Below are 21,885 nucleotides of genomic sequence, written 5' to 3' on the forward strand. Positions count from 1 at the left end.
GTGTGGAGAGATTTGAGAGACAGAATAGAAGGAAATGGAAGAAACCAGTTGACTTTGCACTCGGGCTCAGATGGAACTTGGAAGTGAGTTTGAGTGAGTAGAGCCAATCTAAAAAGTGGAGAGGGAGGGAGGGAGGGAGGGAGGGAGGGAGGGAGGGAGGGAGGGAGGGACAGGCAGGAGGCAGGGAGGCAGGGAGGAAGGGAGGCAGGGAGGGAGGGAAGCAGGGAGGGAGGGAGGGAAGAGAGAAGGGAAAATATAAGAGGTTTTAATTAGTGTGGGCTCAGTATTCAGGACCTGTGAAGAGAAGTGAGGGCTAGCATCTACTTATAGAAACAACTGCTGAAACAGCAGGCAGGTGATTCCCACTGGAGTTTGACACATTAAGAAGTTCAAGTCACAATACACACAATGACTCAGATGGTGTGGGACTTGGACATAGGTAAGAAGCAGAGGACTTAGTCAAATTATGTACTGTATATGGATGAATAACCAAGGTATCATTTGAGAGCAGCAGATAGCAAATAAAGTGAGAAAAGTATGAAGTACATTGGTGACAGAGCCAGAATGAGACTGTTTTCCTACATGCTTAGAAATGGGTTTGGACAGAATCCAGCATTGACTCTTAAGCACACAAACAGAATAAGGAAGGGGGCGAGCAGTGTAATGTGGTGGTCATCAGTTACACACTTGAGAATCTAAGCTATGAATTCCATAAGGAAAACACAGCCATAGGCCCATGAGAACTTTGCAATGAATGGTAGTTCTGAGGCAAAAGGATCCACCTCTTGGACACTGAAGCAGGAATTAAGTGTTGTTAAATTATTGTTAGCTCCTTTTAAACTAATGTTAATGATTTTAAGCATTTATTAAAGTACCTGTCCCATGTTGTTTTTCCTTTAAGCTAAGACAATAGAAGACTAGACACTAATTGACAATTTAGATCCTTCCCTAGTACCCTGGCTGCACTGAACCAACCAGCCAGATGGACTGCCAACTATTCATCAAAGCCTGAAAAAAGTGCACAGCAACCGCATCTGCTTGCCACCAAAACACAACTGCAGCTGCAGAAGGCTCAGCCCTAGACATGACTGTTCAACCAGCTCATGCCAAACTTCTTATCATCACAAAATTCAAATATAGTAACCATTTTCACCTAGAATCTCTCCGACTAGCCCAGCAGAAGGTCTGTGAATAGTACCAACACTGACATTAATTTGTGAAGATGACTGTACAAACACCTTGCCTTCAGCATATATAAGTAGCCTACCTGTCATGTTGGTGAGAAGATGCCCATTTGTGCAGCTCTTGGATACATTAGCCTTAATTAAATGTTTCTCCCACCGTGTCCTGTGATGATATACTATTTATGATTTATTAAAGCTTGCCTGAGAATTCAGAAAGCAAAGTCAGCTTCAAACTATAGAGATCAGGTAGCAGTGATACACACCTTTAATCCCAGCAGCCAAAAGCTAGGCAGCGGTGATACCCACCTTTAATCCTAGGACTCAGGATTAAGAGGTAGAAGGATCTCTGTGAGTCCAAAGCCACCCAGATGTACACAAGATTGATCCAGTCCTAAAGAAAAACAGCTCACATAAAGATGATCTCAGCACCTGGGATCACATACTTTTAATCCCAGAACTAGAGGGGTATAAAAAATTCCAGGAGCAGGGTCTTCAGTAGTCAGTATCAGGCATTCATTCTCCAGCCACACTGAGGATAGGTAGACATTGAAGTCTCAGGATTCTCCAGCCACCACGATAATTCAGTCTGAGACTTAGTAAAAAGCTTGTGAATCAGCCATTTCAGTCTGAGGTAGAGGTGAGAGCTAGTGACCAGGTACTTTGCTTTTCTAATCTTCAGCTTGAACCTTGAACCCCAATATCAGTCTCTGGGTCTTTTATTTTTCCTGCTACAATGTCCTTTGCTTGTTTTTATCTTTATCATCATTGAAGACGTAAGAAGCCAGGCAAAGCAGCAGCAATGTGGGCAAAGGCAGAGGTGGTGGCTAGCACCATGGTGGCAGCAAGAACAACAGCAATGGGAGCAGAACTGAAGAATTCCAGAAAGTGACCAAGGTAGAAACCAGAGCGAACAGAGGAGGGAGAGAGAATGAAAGATGACAAAAGAGAGAGATGGCAAGAAAGAGCATTGAGCTGAGACTAAACAGACAGACAGTTGGTGAGAGCAAAATAGCTCTGGCCCCCACCAGTAAACAAGTTCCAAAGAGTTGCCAAGTCTTAAAGGTGAAGGGTCTCAGGTGACCTAGGCCTGAGAATTTTAACATTAACCACCAGAGAGCTGTAACTCTAGTCCCCATAGGGCTGAGGGTCCCAGCATATGGGGCCCGTTTGATAGCTGTGACATAAGCAGTGACACCTGCTGCTGGAGGCTGCTGCTGATGCTGCTGCTTCTGGAGGCTGCTGCTGCTGTTGCTGCTGCTGCTGCTGCTTGGACTAACTGTTAAACACAGTTATCATATAATCCAGCAGTCCTAAATATACTCAAGAGAAATAAAACCTATACAGACAAAAACCTTGGCCAAAGGGTGTGAACTCAAATGTCCTCCAAGTGATAATGAATCATTAAGTCATAAAAGGGATAGTGGTATACTACATCATTACACACAGTGAGAAATCTGGATGGCTCTCATACTGTACAACCCCATTAGATAAAAAGTCCACAAGAGAAAACTTCAGAAGGCAGCAGGTCAGTGACTGCCCGTGGATGAGCCCACGGGAAAATAGGAAGGTGCACTAAAGAGCCCTGTGTGTCTTCCAGGACTGAAAAGTGTTCAACAGTGTTTGTGGTAAGGGTCACACACCCTGAATAAACTACAAACCACAGGACTACACACTGTGATTGGATGTGCTGTGTGACACATGAATTTTATTTCAAATAAGCCATTACAAAGATGAAATTACCCAAATGTTCTACTGTGAATGTCATTAAGGAAAAAAAAAATAGATTAAAGGACAGTGAGGACCTCACAACTCAAAGCAACTGTAGACAGTGGGGCTTTGCTTCCATAAGGGACAAAGGACCAAAAAGAAGTGTGTTTAAAACAGAATAAGAAAAGCATTCTATTTACTTAGAATTTCTATTACAAAGAAGCAGAAAAGAAGCTCATTATGAAATTTGGGGAAACTATTATGTCCATTTTCAGTGATGAGGACAGTGGAGAAAATAAAGTGGAGAAAAGGCAGAGAGAAGGAGAGACCACCACAACAGGCAGACATGAAAAGGGGCAGAAGTTAGGCCAAAATCGGTGCAAGTGGGAGGGAGGGGACACAGAAAACACCAGGAACAAAAACAGATCCAAAGTCCCCTTAAAGAGTGCACAAAGGATTGCATTTTCTCTGGAAGAAGAGGAAAGCTATTCTCAGCACCATAAATTGCAGCCCCAGATACACAAAAGCTTATTCAACAGCATGCAATTCAAATAAAATAAGTAAAACAATATCTTGTACCCTTCGGGCACTTGATTATAAATATACGGGGGTGGGGTGGTGGTGAGACAACATGCAGCATGTTCTCTTACTGACTCCACATGTTCACAACAAGGAAGAAAGAAGTTGATGAACAAACAATTCATAAATGACATTAATGAGTCACTCTGATGAGGGACTTTCAAAGAGCCCACAAAATTATTTTACCCTGCTCTCAGAAACAACCATTAGATTCATAACTAAACACACAGAGAGGAAACAAACCAACATGCTGGCACCTAAAGCGAATGAAAAGTGCTATTCTACCATCTCCCAACAGAGATTCTCACAGCTGTGTGGTCCCCTGTGTCAGTTACCATCCACCTGTGGCCACTACATACAGGTAAAACACTGAATGTTTGATTAGCTTGAAGTAAAAGAGCCATGTGGAACAATCAGGCTTAAGCAAACAGACATCAGCAGTCCACTCTACAACTCAGCTGGTAGAAGCCAATGAACACCTCAAAGACAACTTTCCTGTTGGACTAGAAAAGAAGTTGACATGCCTGTGCCCCTTAAGAGGCCAGATGAAGGGCACCTGACTATGAGAGGTTCTGGCCTGGCATTCATCTGGGGTTATGAGTATCTTTTTCCTAAACAGCCTGACAGACAAGCCAATGGGTAGAATGGGAAAGCCAATATTTCTTAAGCAATTCCTTAGTTTCTGGCTGCATGCTAGTTTGGACATGAGCTCCTACTTTTAATCTTAAAAGTTCTGGGAATGGAACGTAGAACATTAAGATTGACAGCAAACACCATTATCTGCTGAGCCACCAACCTGCCCTTATATAAAATAAAGCCTTATTTTCAAGATCATTAGTGAGATTCTTGAGCAGATCTTCAGTAGAATAGTGGGAAGGAAAAACTGCAACCATGTGGTAAATACTGACTGAACCCAACTACACTCTGAGGCAAACGTCTTAAAAATTTTCCCCTATTACTGCCTAAAAAATATTTAGATGAACCTGAGGATAAAGATATACATTATAAAATAGGTATATAAACCAAACATTTGCTGATAATAGAGAAATTTTAAAACATTTCGTCAACATATAATTTTACCATTTATTTCAAATGAAAACAAATTTGTGTGCTAATGACATAGAAGGGCTTCCTTATCTAAGACAACACAGTCCAAAGACATACTGATTTGATAGATGCTGAAGAATCACAGTCGGAAAATGACAAGCATCTTTATTTTCTGTAATTCAGCAGTTACTTTTCTGGAGGTTTAGAAAGCATTGTATGTATAAGAAAAGCACTGCGGTTGGCAGTAGTTATAGTCTGAAATGTGAGCTGAGGTAGGTCAGGCAGAGTGCTCATAGACACTGTGGGGCCTGACAGCATCCTCAGTACAAAGTGCACAGATGTGTTCAGAACCACGGCTACAGTGGTCACATGGTGCAACCTGGGGAAACACTGCCAGAACACTATGGATTACCAACACAGTGACCTGAACTTATTTTTAGCTAGTGGGCATTCAGACATGTTTCACGATTGCCAAATTTTTCATGACCACCCCAATCCCATTTGTTTGCGAGCCGATAGGGTCATGACCCACAAAGTAAGAAGCTCTGCACTGTGTCATCTTGTGAACTAAGGCAAGCAGACCAGTCTCTGGGCTTCTTGGACCTGACTGCCCAAAAGTTAAGCAAAAGAATAAAACTACAAAAGGGAAATATTTTGGTCAAATAAATCAACAAACACTTGGTGGGTACATTTATGGGTGCGTGAGCAGAGAAACACACAGTTACTAAAGGGATAAAAAGAGTATCCTGTGTGAATAGCTAAATTGGAGCAATGGGCTTTGAATGTAAAAAAAAAAAAAATCACTTAAGTGTACAATCATATCTGAAAACCTAACTCTGTACTAAGTCAGACATAACAACCAGTAAACAGTGAACAAAAGCAACCAGAGCTGGGATCCTGGAGGACTACACAGCAGTAGAGAGCTGTGCAGCATGCACAACACTGAAGCTGAGAGTGAGAGGTGAGGATAACAGAACAGAGCTTTCGAAAAACATACATTGACATCCTGAGGAGGACAGCAACTGGCTCAGCAAGTTGGGAAATTGGGTATGATTTGGAGAGCAATAACAGGGGGTGAAGACCAGGTCATTACAAGGCATAAATCTCAATAGTGTGGCTTTTTACAATGCCAGTTTCTCAGTGAGAAAACATACACTATGGGATGTGTGGGGTGTGTGTGTGTGTGTGTGTGTGTGTGTGTGTGTGTGTGTGTGTGTGTTGAGGTGAAAAGTCACACATACAGGACAAAGTTTCAGAGAAGATATAGACAATGTGTTTAGAAAAGACATAAGAAACTAGAGAGGGGAAGTAAAATAAGTTAGAGCACAATGTTCTATTTACCCTTCAGGTCCACACTTACCCCAATGATGCTCAGTCCTTTGAGGTAGTCCTGACGAGGCTGGGCTTGGGGAACACAGCCAGCTAGGACAATTTTCTTATTCTCCTCTTGAGCTTTTCTGTAACAGTGAAGAAAATCTTTGTGAATTATACTACTCACCAACACAGCCTTAGAAATTGACATTAGTGCACCTACGTTCTCCAATTAACAAGGCCATCTAACATGAACCAGGGTTTTGTGGCAATGGGCTAAAGAAAACACTCATCATTAATACAGTCCTATTTCTCATACCACTAATGCATGTGTCTACTAAAGTCTTCCATTGTCATCATATTACCGAACAAAACAATCATACAGAATTTACAATGTTCATATGAACCATTTGCAAAAATCTCTTTTCCAAATAGGCTAAGGCTTCAAACAAGTCATGTGTTTAAAATGTTAATAAAAATGCACATAAATGTTCATATTCTTTCTTAGATTTTGCATAACATAAAAATAAAGAACAGTTCAAAATAATTCCAATAGGAGAGAAGAATAGAAAATAAAATAGTTCATACCCTGGAAATTCCCAAACTCCCTGCCCACTTCTTCTCCCTAGACAACCCATAGTTATTGGTTTCTTGTGTTTACTGTCATCCTTCACACAGCAAGCATGATTGAGTGATATATGTATGCATATGATGTATGTTTGTATGCATAAAGTACATATTTTACACATATTTATCTATATTCACTCTTGAATATTTAAGAAAGTATTTCCAAAATACATAAACCTTTTGATGTAAAATCTACATACCATAGCATAATGTTAAAACTTGGATCTTAAACAAGGTGATGAGTTGAAAGCATGCTCCCCCATGCAACAAGATCTGGAGTTGGGGATTCCATAAGAAAGATCAATTCAAGAAGCCTGATCACACATCAATGGGTTAATCCACTAATCCATAATTAGATAGGCAATATGGGAGTGATGGAAGTCTAGGAAGCAGGACTAACTGGAGGAAGTATGCCCTTGAAAATGTGTTCTTGAGACACGTACCTTGTCCCAGGACCCTCCCTCCACTGCTTCCAGTTCCCTCTTCCCCCATTTCTGGCTGGGAAGATATGGGCAGTTTTGCTCCACCATGATGTTCTGAACCCTAGTCAAAATAAATTTTCTGCCTATAAACTAATTTCTTGTAGTATTTTTTCACAGCAATAAAAGCTGATGTACACACGAAAGTTCTAAGTAGAAACACTGGTTCAAATGCATATCTGCTGTTTTATGAAGCATTTCATTGCTGAAGAGTGAATAGGCATATCTATATGTGAGCATCACTCATTCATTCAGTGCTTTCAGCAACACGGATTTTATGCTATTAAGAGCAATGAAGAGACTCAAGTGCCTAAACCTCCTAGAATTAACAACATCCTTTGCTCATTTTGAAATTAAAGCTGCATGTCTTCAACTCTTTTTCAAGAACATCAATTTACAAGTTGTTGCTGTTCTTACACTACTGCATTCTTAGGTGCCATATTTTATGCACCAAACTGGGCCCCTTGCTACCCTAGCACCTGAGAAAGCTTGCAGCCCAGTCTCAAGAAGTGACTTGTAGCTGGGCATTGGTGGTGCACGCTTTAATCCCAGCACTCAGGAGGCAGAGGCAGGCGGATCTCTGTGAGTTCGAGCCAGTATAGGCTCCAAAGCTACACTGAGAAACCCTGTCTCGGGGGGGGGGGGGGGGGAGTGACTTGTCTCAATACTCAACATATATCTGTTGTTTCTTGACAACTTTTTCAGGGTATAGGTTCAGAGCTAAGACCTTGTGATAAAAAGGCATATTGAAAACCTCTGAGAGGGGCAAGAAGAGTTAAAGGAAAAAGTGAGTGAATATAAATTTACTATTTTTGTTTACTTTTTAGATTTTAATTTAGTTACAACATTTCTGTTTCCTCTATCCAAAACCTCCCATATACCCCACCCAATTCTCCTTCAAATTCATAGCCTCTTTTTTCATGAAATGTGACAATGTGACTATATGTATATATGTATCAGAATATATGCATATATATGTATATATATATATACATATACATACATACATACATACATACATACATACATACATACATATTTTCCTAACTATAACCTGGTGAGTTCATACAATGTTACTTGTATGTATGTTCTCAGGGCTGACCATCTGGCAGTAGACAAGAGTATTGTGCTCCTCCCTGGGGAGGATTCCTCTTCCACTCCAGCGTTATTCACTTGCTTATAGTTCTTGTGGAAGGCTGAGGCGTGTGCATTAGTATCAGCCTTGTTTGGTTCCTGTTTGATGGTCATGAGGAGAGTATGTATGGGTACAGCTTCTGGTGTTACAAGGAGACAAAACATCACAGCGAACTCCCTAGTCCTCCAACTCTTACAATCTTTCAGCCATCTCTTCTACAATGTTCCCTGAGCCATAAATGTGGCAATGTTTTGTAGATGTATCCATTGGGACTAGACTTCACAACTCACTCTACATTTTGATTGGTTGTGGTACCTACAAATTTACTATTTCACAAGCCCTTGTAAATCTTCTGTTTCACTATCTTGAGTCTCTTGATAAAATTTTCCCACTTGGAATCCTAAAGCCACTTGCTCAAAGAATTTTGTTACAGATCCATGCTTGATGGAATCACAGTACATCCAAGGGACTAGTCATCCTTCTCTGCCACCTGATTATACTTTATGGATAAGCATGTCACTGTAAACATACATTTTATAGTGAATATAAAACTCCTTATCAAAGGAAAACATCTTTCTATTTCATTATCAAACTCTACATGACAGTTGACATTGTGCTTTTTTGAGAACCTTTACTATATCATATAGAATCACAGCCAAGTATTCAAAAGATCACCAATAATTACACCCAAAGAAAATGTCTGAGGCTAGAGAGATGGCTCAGTAGTTAGGAGCACTGTTGTTCTTCCAGGGGAACTGTAGTAGCATATCGCCTTGCCAGTGAATTTGTGGCCACAACCCTTTGGGCGTGATTCCAGGTGTGGCTCTGACTACTGGAAGTTGGGGGAGGCACTCTCGCTTGGGTTTCGGGGAGCATCAGAAGGGTAGAGACTGGATTTTCTGGAGCAGGAACACAGTGGCAGTTCTTTACTATTATCTGTATAAGTTGTTCCCCAAATAAAATACCCATTTATCACTTATCTTGGGTCTAGTGAACTCATTAATACCCTGCCTTCGGGATCTGGATCCATTTCCCAGCACCCCTATGAAGGCTCACAACCATTTGTAATTTTAGTTTCAGGAGCTCCAATGCCTTCTTCTGACCTCATTGGGTACCAGGTATGCACATGGTGCACATATATACATACATACAAAATACGCATCACATAAAATAGTTAAATAAACCTTAATTTTTTGTTGTTGTTGTTTTTTCGAGGCAAGATTTCTCTGTGTCTTTGGAGACTGTCCTGGAACTAGATCTTGTAGACAAGGCTGGTCTCAAACTCACAGACATCCAACTGACTCTGCTTCCCAAGTGAGAGGATTAAAGGCATGTGCTTCCACCTCCCGGCAAAATTAACCTACAATTCTTAAGTGGAATGCCTGTTTCGTTTTTTATTAAATCCTTTATCATCATAAAGTGAAATGATTTTAAGGGGATATAGAAATGAGGAAGACTCATGGCTCCAATTCAAGAGACAATGTTAATAAAGCATAAGCAACTTGACACCAAGTATACAACTCACAGAGGCAAAAAAAAAAAAAAAAAAAAAAAAAAACACGAACAGGTGACATAAGTAAATTCAATGTGCAGACAGAAAAATCCTTCATGAAGAAAATGTTATTGGCAAATGTGACAGGAAAGAAACAGACACAATGACAAAGGAAAGAGGAAGACAGTTGCCATAGCAGGGACAATGAGAACAAAGTGAGGCAGGAAGACAGTGTTAGCCACATTCTTAGCCACAGAACAGGCAGTTTGTAACGAAGTAAAGACACCAGATTAGGACTGGAGGTTCAGAAATGGCCTGATTTAATAACTTACTAAGAACTGTTCCAAGCTGGTATTGAATTTGGCTTCATATCGGCAGGGCAGATTAGAAGTACAATCTCAACCAAACCTCAGCCAAGCCATGGGATGCTGATGCCACACTTTGCATGTGACCAAAATCATGGATGAGACAAAGTCATTAATGCAGATTCTCAGAATGTTCCCGTTCTAAACATTCCCTTCTTACAATCTGTTCTTTTTCTTTAATAAGCTTTGTTCATGTTAATACAAGGTGAAATTATTTTCCTTTTGATATGTTCCTAGCACAGATATTCTTAAAAGCCTTTATCCTCCAAAATATGAATGCTGCTAAGAATAATAACTTAAGAAAGTTTAAAATAGTATGAATTACCATGTCTTCCTTTCAGGTGGTGCTGGAATGTTAATTAAAAATTTAATGAATATAAAGTTAATTTAATATACTGGTTCATATATTCTTGAAACATATCTCTAAATAAGACTAGTGGCATGCACCTGCATAGACCATTAACTTGAGTGACACAGAAAATAAAAATAAAGCAGCTATCTCCTCTTCTGAATATCAAACATAAGAAATAGTTTGTAGAGAATCTTAAAATTCACAGGAGCACGAAGATACCTAATGATGACAAAGTATCACTCCTTTATTTCAAAGAAAAAAACCAAGCTTCAAAAAGATGCAATGATCACAGTGGAGATTACCTGGCTCCTAAGTTCCACATTTCAGAACATGATAACAAACACTGAGACACACCAATATGTACAAAGCTGTAAGACCAAATACCTTCCAGGGAGAACAGTATCTGGCTGTTCCACTCACCCAAGTCTAGTAAACAAGACAATGGTCTAATAAGAGAGTACTAAGCTCATAGGTGTTTGGAGAAAAACATAGTTCTTTCTAAGTGCAAGCGGAGACTGTGGATTCTTCATGTTTATTTCTCTTACTCCTCAGACATGTTCTGAAAATTGGTATTAATACAAAAATATTCATAGAAATGTGCACATTAGCCAAAAATTTTTCCATTAAAAAAGTTCCCTCAATATATCCAGGTTTTGCACCTTTAAATATAGCTCTTCCTCATGACAGCAATAGAAGGAGGGTCAGGGCAGTGTGTTTCTGTAAAAAGCAGCCATACCTCTACTCTAGGGGGAGGACTCTTTAGAAGTTTTCATGAGGGAACTCTTATTTTATGAGTTGATGTACAGGCATACAGTCATATGAAATGCAAAACACATTCAGCAAATAAGAGAAAAGCACTAAGGAGTTATGATTCTGGTGCAGTTCTTAACCATGATATCTTCTCTATCCTGAAACCAGTTGAGAAGGGAACACTTAGCATAAATGCTACTATGAAACAACAAGGCTGTTGTTACAATTTGAACAGCTAAGCCCTGAGCTCCCAATAGCTTGAAGTAAAATTAAAAGCTAATCTAAAATTTACGAAACCCAAACAGATATATTCAGGGATGTATAGGGATATTCAATTTCCAAGTAACCGGAGTATAATTGCATCATCCAAATATGGAATGCTGTTGTAATTGAAAAAACTGAAACATAATTGCATACCTTATACTTTATAAATAAGAAAAAGTGTTACAGGGCAGTGAGCAGTCTGCAGTACATCCAGCAGACAGGAGCTCAATGCCTGTGTTAAGAACAAACAGAGAAGGCACTGTGTGCAGGTGATCAAAATACTCAAACTTGTTACATGCAAGCAGTAATTTCCTTAAAGCTTATCTGGATATGGTAAACTATGATACTACAATGACGTGGTAAATGAATCCCAGGATAAAAGTAACACACAAGCTGGTGGCACAGCTCAGTCTAGCATGCACAAGGAAGGCCTTCATTTGAATTCTCCACATTAAAGAACAAAAAGCCTTGATTCCATGTAACTTACTGCAACTCTTAAAAGAATGACTGCATGAGGGCTGGGCAGATGGTTCAGTATGTAAACGCACTTGGCTCACAAGCCTGACAACCTGGGTTCAGATCCCTGGAATCCACATAATAACCCTGATAAAGTCAGTGGTTTGCATCTGTAATTCCATTCATTACTCCTGAGGAGAAGCTGAGGAAAGTGATTTGACCAAAAAGCTTGGAAGCCATTTACTAGGAGCACACACAGTACAGTGACAACAAACAGGAGAGATCCTGACTCACAACAAAGGGAGAAGGCAAGAATTGACTCAAAAGTTGTCCTCTGACCTCCACATGTGTGCATGCACAAACACACAAGCAGACATGTATGTAACACACACGAATAATAAATGTTAAAAAACAGACAACCAAATGAGATGAAATACATATTACATTCAATTACACACACACGCAGTATCATTAATCTATATCTGAATCAACTGTAACTCTCTCCTTTTTGATTCAATTCTCCTTCTCTAAAAACAACCAATTTTACACTTATAGAATGTCAGAATAGCAATATAACAGTTGGGTAGAACTAATGTGACCTTAGAGTAGGTGGCGTTCATCATAACACTATGTAATTAAACGCAACTTTTTAACTGGGGGACGGGTCCTTTTAAAATAGCAGTGGACAATATACCTGGAGCAGACCAAACCTGGGAGCCACTATTTCACTTCCAAACCCAGAAAGTACAATGGTTTGAGACAGAAATACCATACATTGCTCTGTACAAAAATGCCCTCTTTACAACACAAATGAGCAAAACAGCATCCACTTTGGGGGGTTAAATTGACGCTTTTTCTATTTTAATGCCAGCTCATCGATGAACTCACACTAACATCAATTCAAATTATCAACTAAGACAACCATGAGAGCCCCACTCACCATTTACCAACAGGACTTAAACAAACCAAATTATGCTGTAATGTATAACTGAAACCAGGTTTCCTAGTTATTACCATCATCCATTATGCAGAAGAAAGTAAAGCTCAGCAGAATCATACAGAAAGGGAATTGGGGCTGTGCCAATTAGCGTTGGAAAAGTACATACTCAGAATGTGCCTCCATTGGGTTCCCTGTTGTTATCTCCCTAGAGAAAGCTCCAATAAAATGTCTATATGTATCCATGACAAATGATACACGGCACAGCAGCGAGTGGGAAACCCTGAGCTAATCAACCATGACCTGCTGATTAACCACTAAGTAGAAAGTGTGAGGCATGTGGGGGTGGCCCCACACTCACAAGAATATGGACAGAACAAAGTGGAGCCTATAGATTACTAAATTTAAAAAACACACCAAGCTGAGAGTGAATCTGCTGAGAGTGAATATAATCAAATTACACTGTATGAAATTCTCAAACAATTAATAAAAATTTATTTTTTAAAAGGATCGTATACACTGGGTTGGGGAAACACCTCATTGGTAGAATGTTTGCCTAGCATGTATAAGACCCAGTATCACCCAGCATATGCTACTGGCTAAAACAAAACTGACCTGAGATAAAATGGCATGGATGTCTCAAAGCTATAAATATATATGCTAAGGATTAAGATAAAAAGATATTGCTAACTATGCAGCCTTATTATAATTACCCATTTCCCTATATAAAAACTTTTGTTTGTTTAGTTTCCTGGCTGACTGAGGGTCTTACTACATGTTAACAAACTTAAGTGTTAACTAAATAGTCCAGAGCAACCCTCCTGCCTCAGTCTCCTATGTGAGGGGATCACAGGCATGTATCATTATTAAGGTAATTTTCTAATGTTAAAGTGAGTTGACATATATACTGAAAATAATAGTTCCATTTTATTCTGTGGATTGTTATGTGAACAATAATTATTTACTATATTCTACTAACGTTCAAGTATAAACATAAGTGCATTCTCATGTCTTCATAAACATGAATGAGGAGAACAGAGACAGGCAACATTACACTGGGCTAATGTTAACTAATTTTAGCAATAAATGGAATAAGTAAAGAATGACATATTATTTGTATTTTCACTCATAAATAAAAGCATACCTATATTGCATTGTTAAAATGTTTTAGAATTATTAATTTTAAGTTAAAAACAAAAAGAAGGTCTGGATAAGATGACAGAATCCCACTCAGCACAGTCATATTAAAATTGTTATGGTGGAGTAAATCAAAACTGGAATGAACTATGTTTTTATCACAGCCTCATTTAAAAAATAAATGGGCATGAATTTAATCTCTCTCTAAATAAAGGGAACTGAGAAAGGTAACTGAAAATGAACACATACTGACATGAGTTTCCCTAAGCTCACAGTGGCCAATCCCCTGTAAAGTACTCACAAATTGAGGCCACAAAATACCAGGGTAAGTTTGTACATCCAATTCTATAAGTTTTACCTCCTCAATGGCAGGTACAAGAGACTCACCCAATAACAAAAGCCACAAGAGGGCTGAAAACCACACCTAAAACATCAGTAACTCTTCCACCCTTCAAAGAGGCCCATCCTGAGAGAAAACTCGGCCCATAGGAAGCTGACAGTCAAAAGATAATTTATCTTTGGTAGATAAATGATAAAGAAAGGAAGAAATGGGGAAAACTAGAGATTAAGAAAAATGTAGGATACAGATCAGTTTCTTAAAAAAAAAAAAAAATCCTTAGGATGTTCACTTTATTGCCCGATGACAGAGGAGAAAATCATATAAGGAATCCCCAAAACTGGCCTAACCCATCAAAACTGTGGTCACTAATAGATGGAGGAAGCTATGACTTCTACCACAGTATGGTGATTTGAATAAGAATGGCTCCCAAAGGCTCATATAGTGAACCCTAGGTTCCTAGTTGGAAGAACATTTGGGAAGCATTAAGAAGTGTGATTTTCACTTTGGAAATCAATATGGCGGCTCCTCAAGAAAATGGGAATGAGTCTACCACAAGATCCAGCAATTCCACTCCTAGGCATATACCCAAAAGAAACACATTCATACAACAAAGACATCTGTGTTTAATGATGTTCACAACACTATTTGTAATAGCCAGAAACTGGAAGCAGCCTAGATGCCAGTCAACCGAAGAATGGATACAGAAAATGTGGGACATTTACACAATGGAATACTACTCAGCAGAAAAAAACAATGGAATCTTGAAATTTGCAGGAAAATGGATGGAACTCAAAGATACCATTCTGAGTGAGGTAACCCAATCACAAAAAGACAAACATGATATGTACTCACTCATATGTGGATTTTAAACATAGAGTAAAGGATTACAATCCACACTGCCAGAGAAACTAATAAACAAGGAAGACCCTAAAAGAGACAAAATTTGTCTCCTGGAGAAGGGGAAAGAGTCACAATCCCCTGAACAAATTGAGAGCACGGGAAGAGGGGGGAGGGAGCTACGAGAATGAGAAAGGGAGAAGAGGAAGGATGCAGAGGTCTTGAGGGAGCAGAAAGGCTGAGTCAGGTGTAGATTAGAAGAAAGGATGTGTGATAGGTAGGGTTTTAGTTGGGGGGATGGTAGGGGAGGAAGAGAGGGAGAAGGGAACTGGGATTGTCATGTAATTCAATCGTGTTTGTAACTCAAATAAAACCAAGAAGAAGAAGAAGAAGAAGAAGAAGAAGAAGAAGAAGAAGAAGAAGAAGAAGAAGAAGAAGAAGAAGAAGAAGAAGAAGAAGAAGAAGAAGAAGAAGAAGAAGAAGAAGAAGAAGAAGAAGAAGAAGAAGAAGAAGAAGAAGAAGAAGAAGAAGAAGAAGAAGAAGAAGAAGAAGAAGAAGAAGAAGAAGTGTGGTTTGCTGGAGGAGTGTCACTAAGGGAGAACACTGAAGTTTCAAAATCAATGCCATTCCTAGACAGTGTCTCTCTCTCTCTCTCTCTCTCTCTCTCTCTCTCTCTCTCTCTCTCTCTCTCTCTCTCTCTCTCTCTCCCTGCTACTTGAGGATATAGATAAAAGCTCTCAGCTAACACCATGGCTTCCCCCCTGCTGCCAAACTCTGCACCATGATGGCCATGGGCTCACTCTCTGAAAACTGCAAACCCCAATAAATCCTTCCGTCTATAAATTGCCTTGGTCATCGTGTCTTAATCACAGCGATAGAAAAGTAACTAAGACAAATGGGTAAAGCACAAAAGCAGTTTCAAAGTAACTAGTGAAATTATAGTTCTGGAGTGGTAGTAGTCACAGGAGTGTCAGACTTATTTTGCTGACCAAAACATTTCTGAGTGACTTTAAGATATTTTATTTAATATTATAAACATCAAAAAATAAACCAATATTTTAATTAAAAATAAATTAGCAGAAATGTCCCAGCAAAAAGAGAAAGAGAAATAAGACTGTGGTTGCTGGTCCTATGTCTTTGAATCTTTCTATGTTTCTCAGAACCCACATAAAAGTGGTTTGTAACGCATGGCACATAAACAGGATGCCACAGTTAGCTGGAAGAACCTAATGAATGTTTTAGGGGGGAAATGTTGTATTTGGTCATCTGACCATCTCAGGAAAAAAAAAAGTGGCATTTTTTTAAAACCAACTAATTAAGAATTATGATTAAAGGGATTTCAGACATCATTAATTTTCATTATAATGTTGGCAACAATGAATTGAAATCTATACAACTGAGAAGAAAATTAAGAACGGGGAGGGTGTCCAGAATACACCTAGTTGGGTCTATTGCAAGTGTGTCAGGGCAAGGTCATTACTCCTTTTCTGAAAACAAAACGTAACACTTTAAGGGGTAGGGTGCACTATAACTTGAATATAGCCGATGTGTTCAAGGCATGATTCTCAGGGAGGTACTACTTGGACAAACTATCAACTTGGAGAGTGGAATCAGGTCTTTAACTCAGTGGAGACTTGCCTTTGGTAGACAAGGTGGGACCCTAGCCCCTCCTCTCTCTAAGTGGTTCTGTTCTGCCTAGTGACCTTTCTGTGACAACCTATCTTGCCCCAGACAAGAGCCCAGCCACCATCCTGGAGTACGGGCCAATTACAGAGTTCTTATCTGTGAGTTGTCTCCAGTCTCTGCTAACTGCTGCAACACAGTTCCAGAAAGATGCTCTACAGTCTCAAGAGTTCAGCTCAGATTCTGCCTCTGCAGCAGATTGAGAGGAGGGCAGATCTCATCTGAGTCTTAGCTTTCCCACATAGTAAATGGCACACACACACACACACACACACACACACTGTCAACAATTGTAATAGGAAACCCCTGCCTTAAAAGGCAGTAATTACAATCATGGTCCAGGAAGATTAAAAAGAAATACTGTAGGAATGAGTAAAATTATTAGTTTTTTTTTTTCCCAAATGCTACAGTATTAAATTGGTAGTAAGACTTCTGTGAAAGCTTCTACAACACCCCACAAATGGGAATTTGGAGGGAATCTATGGCTAACACAGAGTGAAGGGCACTCACCATAAACCCTGAACAAGAACATCTGAACTGAAGGTGCCAAGTCAGCTTCCCAAAAGTGAGATTACTCGCTGCCTGGAACACTGAACAACAGAACTTAAGCTCCAGGAGCTCCAGGTGTATGAGACAGAGAAGTAAACGCATGCCTCTGCTCCATTCTTCGTTCTTCCACGGTGCAGGCAAAAGAGAGAAACAGGACAGCACACAATTCCCCCACTAAAAATAAGGAGTCCAGGGCTTCGAATGCCTGCCATGTGAGGCTCAGTGGAACCCGCCTCTCCTCGATTCAACAAAATCAATTTAGGCATATATTGCTAGACATACAAATTTCTGAGGAACTACCTCTAAAAATTAAACATTTTATATCTAACACAGCCTCTCCCACCTCGGGGCCTCAGCAAACGACTTCCAAGCTTATTTTACTGAAAAAACAAACTGCTGTTTCTGCACACCACAATATCTAACATACTGTTCTTCATCAAAATACTGGTTCTTCTATGGCTCAGCATGCTTCTGGTACACGGTACATTCCAACCCTTCTGGCACAAACTGTGGTTGTAATTATCCATTTTTCTACTACCTAGCAATTTTTTCCCTCTGTAATAGATCACACCCAAAAGTGTATAGATGCTCATACAATCACATCTTAAAATACAAACAAACTCCCTGTACTCAAGAGACTGAGTAAGAAGATAATGAGTTCAGGGTCAGCAAGGGGTACACAGACAGACACGTGTGCACATGCACACACGCTGGAACACACACACTCTACTCAGGTATGGAGTAAATATTTCAAGATAAATGTTCCAGACAGATCTTGATTCCTTGTTCCCAAGTCCACACCACTCCACATGGAAACAAACAGAATAACAACACATTTCAGACAAACAGGGTCAATGCACACCCAACACTCAACTCCCCTGCCAAAAAAAAAAAAAAAAAAAATAAGGACCTGTCCTATTCAGTTCGCCTGCAAAGGCCATTGTCTCAAGCTTTAAAACAATTCAAAGCCAAGCCCTTCTCAATGCCATTACAATGTCTAAACTCGGAGTTTCTTCCTTATACTATCTGGCCACCAGCATGATAATCTCAAAGCCTCACTCCCTAGATCATCTCAGAAGTTTGGTTTCTCACTTCACTGGTCTCTCCTTCAGAAGGTTCAGCCTTACTGGATTGAATGAAATATGCCCCCACCCCCGGAACTCCACCAACCCCTGGATTTGGCTGGTTAATTGGTTCCTTGGCTGCTGGTTTTGAAATCCATTCTCGCTATGAAACGCAAGCTGTCCCTCAACTATACATCCTCTTGCCTTGGCCTCCCAAGTGCCAGGATGCCTTGTTTGTACTATCACTGAGCATCTCAAAACATGAAATACAGTTTATTCATCTTTTAAATGTTTATTTGCTTACACACACACACACACACACACACACACACACACAACCAAGACTAAAAAATTTTTTCTAATGAATATGGGACACACACAAGCATAACAGGGCCCTGGAGATGCTCAATGAAAACGCCTGGAATTTGATCAAATCCTCTCCCATTCAAATGTCATAGGATAATGCTCGACTTTACTGTATTAGCGGCTTTTCTCATTTGACATCGTAGCTTACAAAGGCAGCTTAAGGAAGGATGGGTTTGTCTGGGCTCCTGGTTTGTGGGGATAGTCCAGTCCCCCATGATGAGAAAAGCATAGTGACAGGAGTGCCAAGTAGACGGTCTCCCTGTATCCACAGTCAGGAAACAGCAGCAATGAATGCTGGGGCTCAACATATCTCCTCCTTCTACTCAGTCTATTAACCTAGCCCACAGAATCATGCTACCCACATTTAAGATGGTATTTCTCTCCTCTGTTACACCAACCTAGAAACACTCTGATACACAGATCCAGGATTGTACTTCCACGATGATTCTGAATGCTATGAACCTGAAAATGAAGACTACAGACCACACCAAGACTCTTATTCTCTGGTTCATTTCATCTTGTTTTTTAAAGGCATGTTCTCACCAAGGCTGGACTTTTATGCAAATGAGACTCCTGAACCTCCTGTCTCCATCTCCTAGGTTCTGAGATTATAGGTCTAGACCACAACACCAAGTTGTAGGTGCTGCTAGGAATAGACTTTGTCTATGCTAGGAAAGTTGTCCATTCATCCTCAGCTTCACTCCTGTTTGGGTTTTGTGGGGTTTTTGTGGGGAGAGGACAGTTTTAGAATATTAAAATGATGTTTAAAATACTACAGCAATATCATACACTCCATCATACCTCCACTTTTTTTCAATAGGAAGTTTCTTTTAGGCTTCTGTTTGTTACAAAGACAGCACAAGCAACCTGAGGGTTCAGAAAACACATTCCAGGAAAATCAAACATTCTTTCAAAAATTAAAAAAAACTTAAATAATAATCTATAACATAATTTCCTTTACCATTAAACTTAATTTTCAAAGAGAATAATTTTATTAAAAATGTAAATATAATGAGAATAGTATCACTGATGTTCAGTCAAATAATCAGGGAAGGCAGAAGGCAAGGTTTGCTTTTCCCTAACATTTGAGCTCTATATAAACAAAACACAAAGGAGCCCTGAATTCCCCCATACACCCTCATCTCATAGAAATTTCCATCTGCCCATGGTAGCTCATGCCTGTACTATCAGCTCTTAGGAAGCTGAAAGGCTGGAGGATAGCTGTGAGTTTGAGGGTAACCTGGGCTACACAGTACTTTGTAAGGAAGAATATAGAGTAAGAGGCTATCTCTCAAAAAAATGATAATAATGATTTATTATGAGACATTTTATACATTAAAAAATATGCAAGATGGCTCAGCAGATAGAGGAACCTGACACCTTGCATGAAACCCACACAATAGGAAGAAAGATTTTTCTAGACGTCCTCTATTACCACTCCTCCTGAGAGTTGTCATCTGACCTAAACACACACAATAAATATCAGTTTAAAATTTTGGCCAAAAAATATATCTACTGAATTTTTATATTTCCATTATAATTACTATATTTTAAACTACAATTCGGTTTTGTTCATAACAAGAAAAGAAAACTGATTGACATGAGTGAAAATCAATTATTAAAACTTGACTATAATACCTTAGATGAATTATATTCCATCAAGTATTTACTTGTATAACCAGTTGTCATAATTTTTCTTTTACCTGAAAACTGTTGGCTAGCCTTAGGAGTAGTCTTTTGAATGTACTTGCAAAAGAATTATTCAGGAAATACAAAAGAATTGGTGGGAGATGTCATTCTGTAAATATGTTTCTCTTATTGGTTGATGAATAGAACACTGTGGCCAATAGGTCAGCAGGAGAGGCAGGTCTAGGAGACGTGGAGGATTCTGGCAAGTGTAGGCAGAGAGGAATCATCATGTGATTCCTGGAAGAGAGGCGTTCTCCGGTAAAAGAAGACCATGTAGATATGCATAGATTAGTAGTTATGGGTTAATCATTAAGACAGAGCTAGCCAATAAGAAGCCCCAGCCAGCCGCCAACAGTATTATAATGAATACTATTCTCTGAGTGTTCATTTGGGATTGATGCGGCTGTGGGAACAGGCTGGTGGGAAAGAGCACAAAGAATAACAAACAAAGAGCTCCAAACACAGTGTCTCTGGCTTGACAGTAAGATTATGGGGGAAGAAACACTTCCACCAAGAATTCTTTGGAATATACAGTTTCATCTATAGAGACTTGAAGAAACAGTAAGAAAATGATTGTGAAAATGTCAGTAGAGACAAAATGTAAATTCATTTCTAAATCCATAAAAGGAAAATGTGAAAGTTAGTCTAACCTCTTCCCTAAATTTACTAATTCAGTCAAAAACTCAAAATGAAACAGATTTACAGGATGCCATACTTCCTCACCATGTAGCTCAGGCTGGTCTAGAACTCATGATTTTCCAATCTCAGTTGCCTACCTGCTAGGTTAGGCATGTGCACTGCTATACCAAGTTTCCTTACCTATGCTTACCTTGCTTTTTACTATAATATATACTTTCCTCACTATAGGGATCAAATTAAGGATCAATGCTTTGTTTGGAGAAAGACAGTACCACATGATCACTAAATTGATACTTAAATTCTTACAAAGATCAAAGGCACTGTTTCACACTTACAATACTTAACATTACATTAAGCAGCAAGGATCATACTAGTTGTTACACCTGGGTGTAATGGTACATGCCTTTAATTCAAACACTCGGGATGCAGAGTCATGTGATCTCTAAGTTCAAGTCCAGCCTGGTTTACAAAGAGAGTTCCAAGACAACTAGGGCAATACAAAGAAACCCTGTCTTGAAAAAATAAAGAAAAAAGAGGAAATAGGAAATGGAAAAGGGGAGGGGAGGGGAGGGGGACGGAGGGGAGGGGAGGAGAGAGGAGCGAAGGGGAGGGGAATTAGCAGTTACAGTTATAGCTAGAATAGTCCTTAAGTCTGAGTACTGAAATCACTGTCTTAAAACTTTTCGCAAAACCAGGCCCAGCACAGCTGGATCTCAAACTCTTCTAGCAGCTGAAGTACACACTGCTCAATGGCTTATTCTTGCCTAATTTGCACCTATTCAGGCAATAAGTGAGATGCACCTTCTTTTAGAAAAGTCTTCTCTAATCATAACTCTGGCCTTTGTGCTTTCCCAACTTATACTTCTGAAAATTCCCACATTGCAGATAGTACCCAC

The 21,885-nt window shown here is 39.6% G+C and overlaps 1 protein-coding gene across 2 annotated transcripts in view; it reads right to left on the reverse strand.

Annotated features, from left to right (window-relative positions):
* Nucleotides 1-21,885, reverse strand: part of Cdkal1 (CDK5 regulatory subunit associated protein 1 like 1) — a 562,780-nt gene that overhangs the window by 393,926 nt on the left and 146,969 nt on the right. For both annotated transcript variants that reach the window (XM_027409316.1, XM_027409315.1), the window contains exon 6: nt 5,878-5,974. In XM_027409316.1, the coding sequence (XP_027265117.1) occupies nt 5,878-5,974 (97 nt within the window). The remainder of the gene's footprint in view (nt 1-5,877; nt 5,975-21,885) is intronic.

Source organism: Cricetulus griseus, chromosome 3, assembly GCF_003668045.3.
Source record: "Cricetulus griseus strain 17A/GY chromosome 3, alternate assembly CriGri-PICRH-1.0, whole genome shotgun sequence".
NCBI lineage: Eukaryota > Metazoa > Chordata > Mammalia > Rodentia > Cricetidae > Cricetulus > Cricetulus griseus.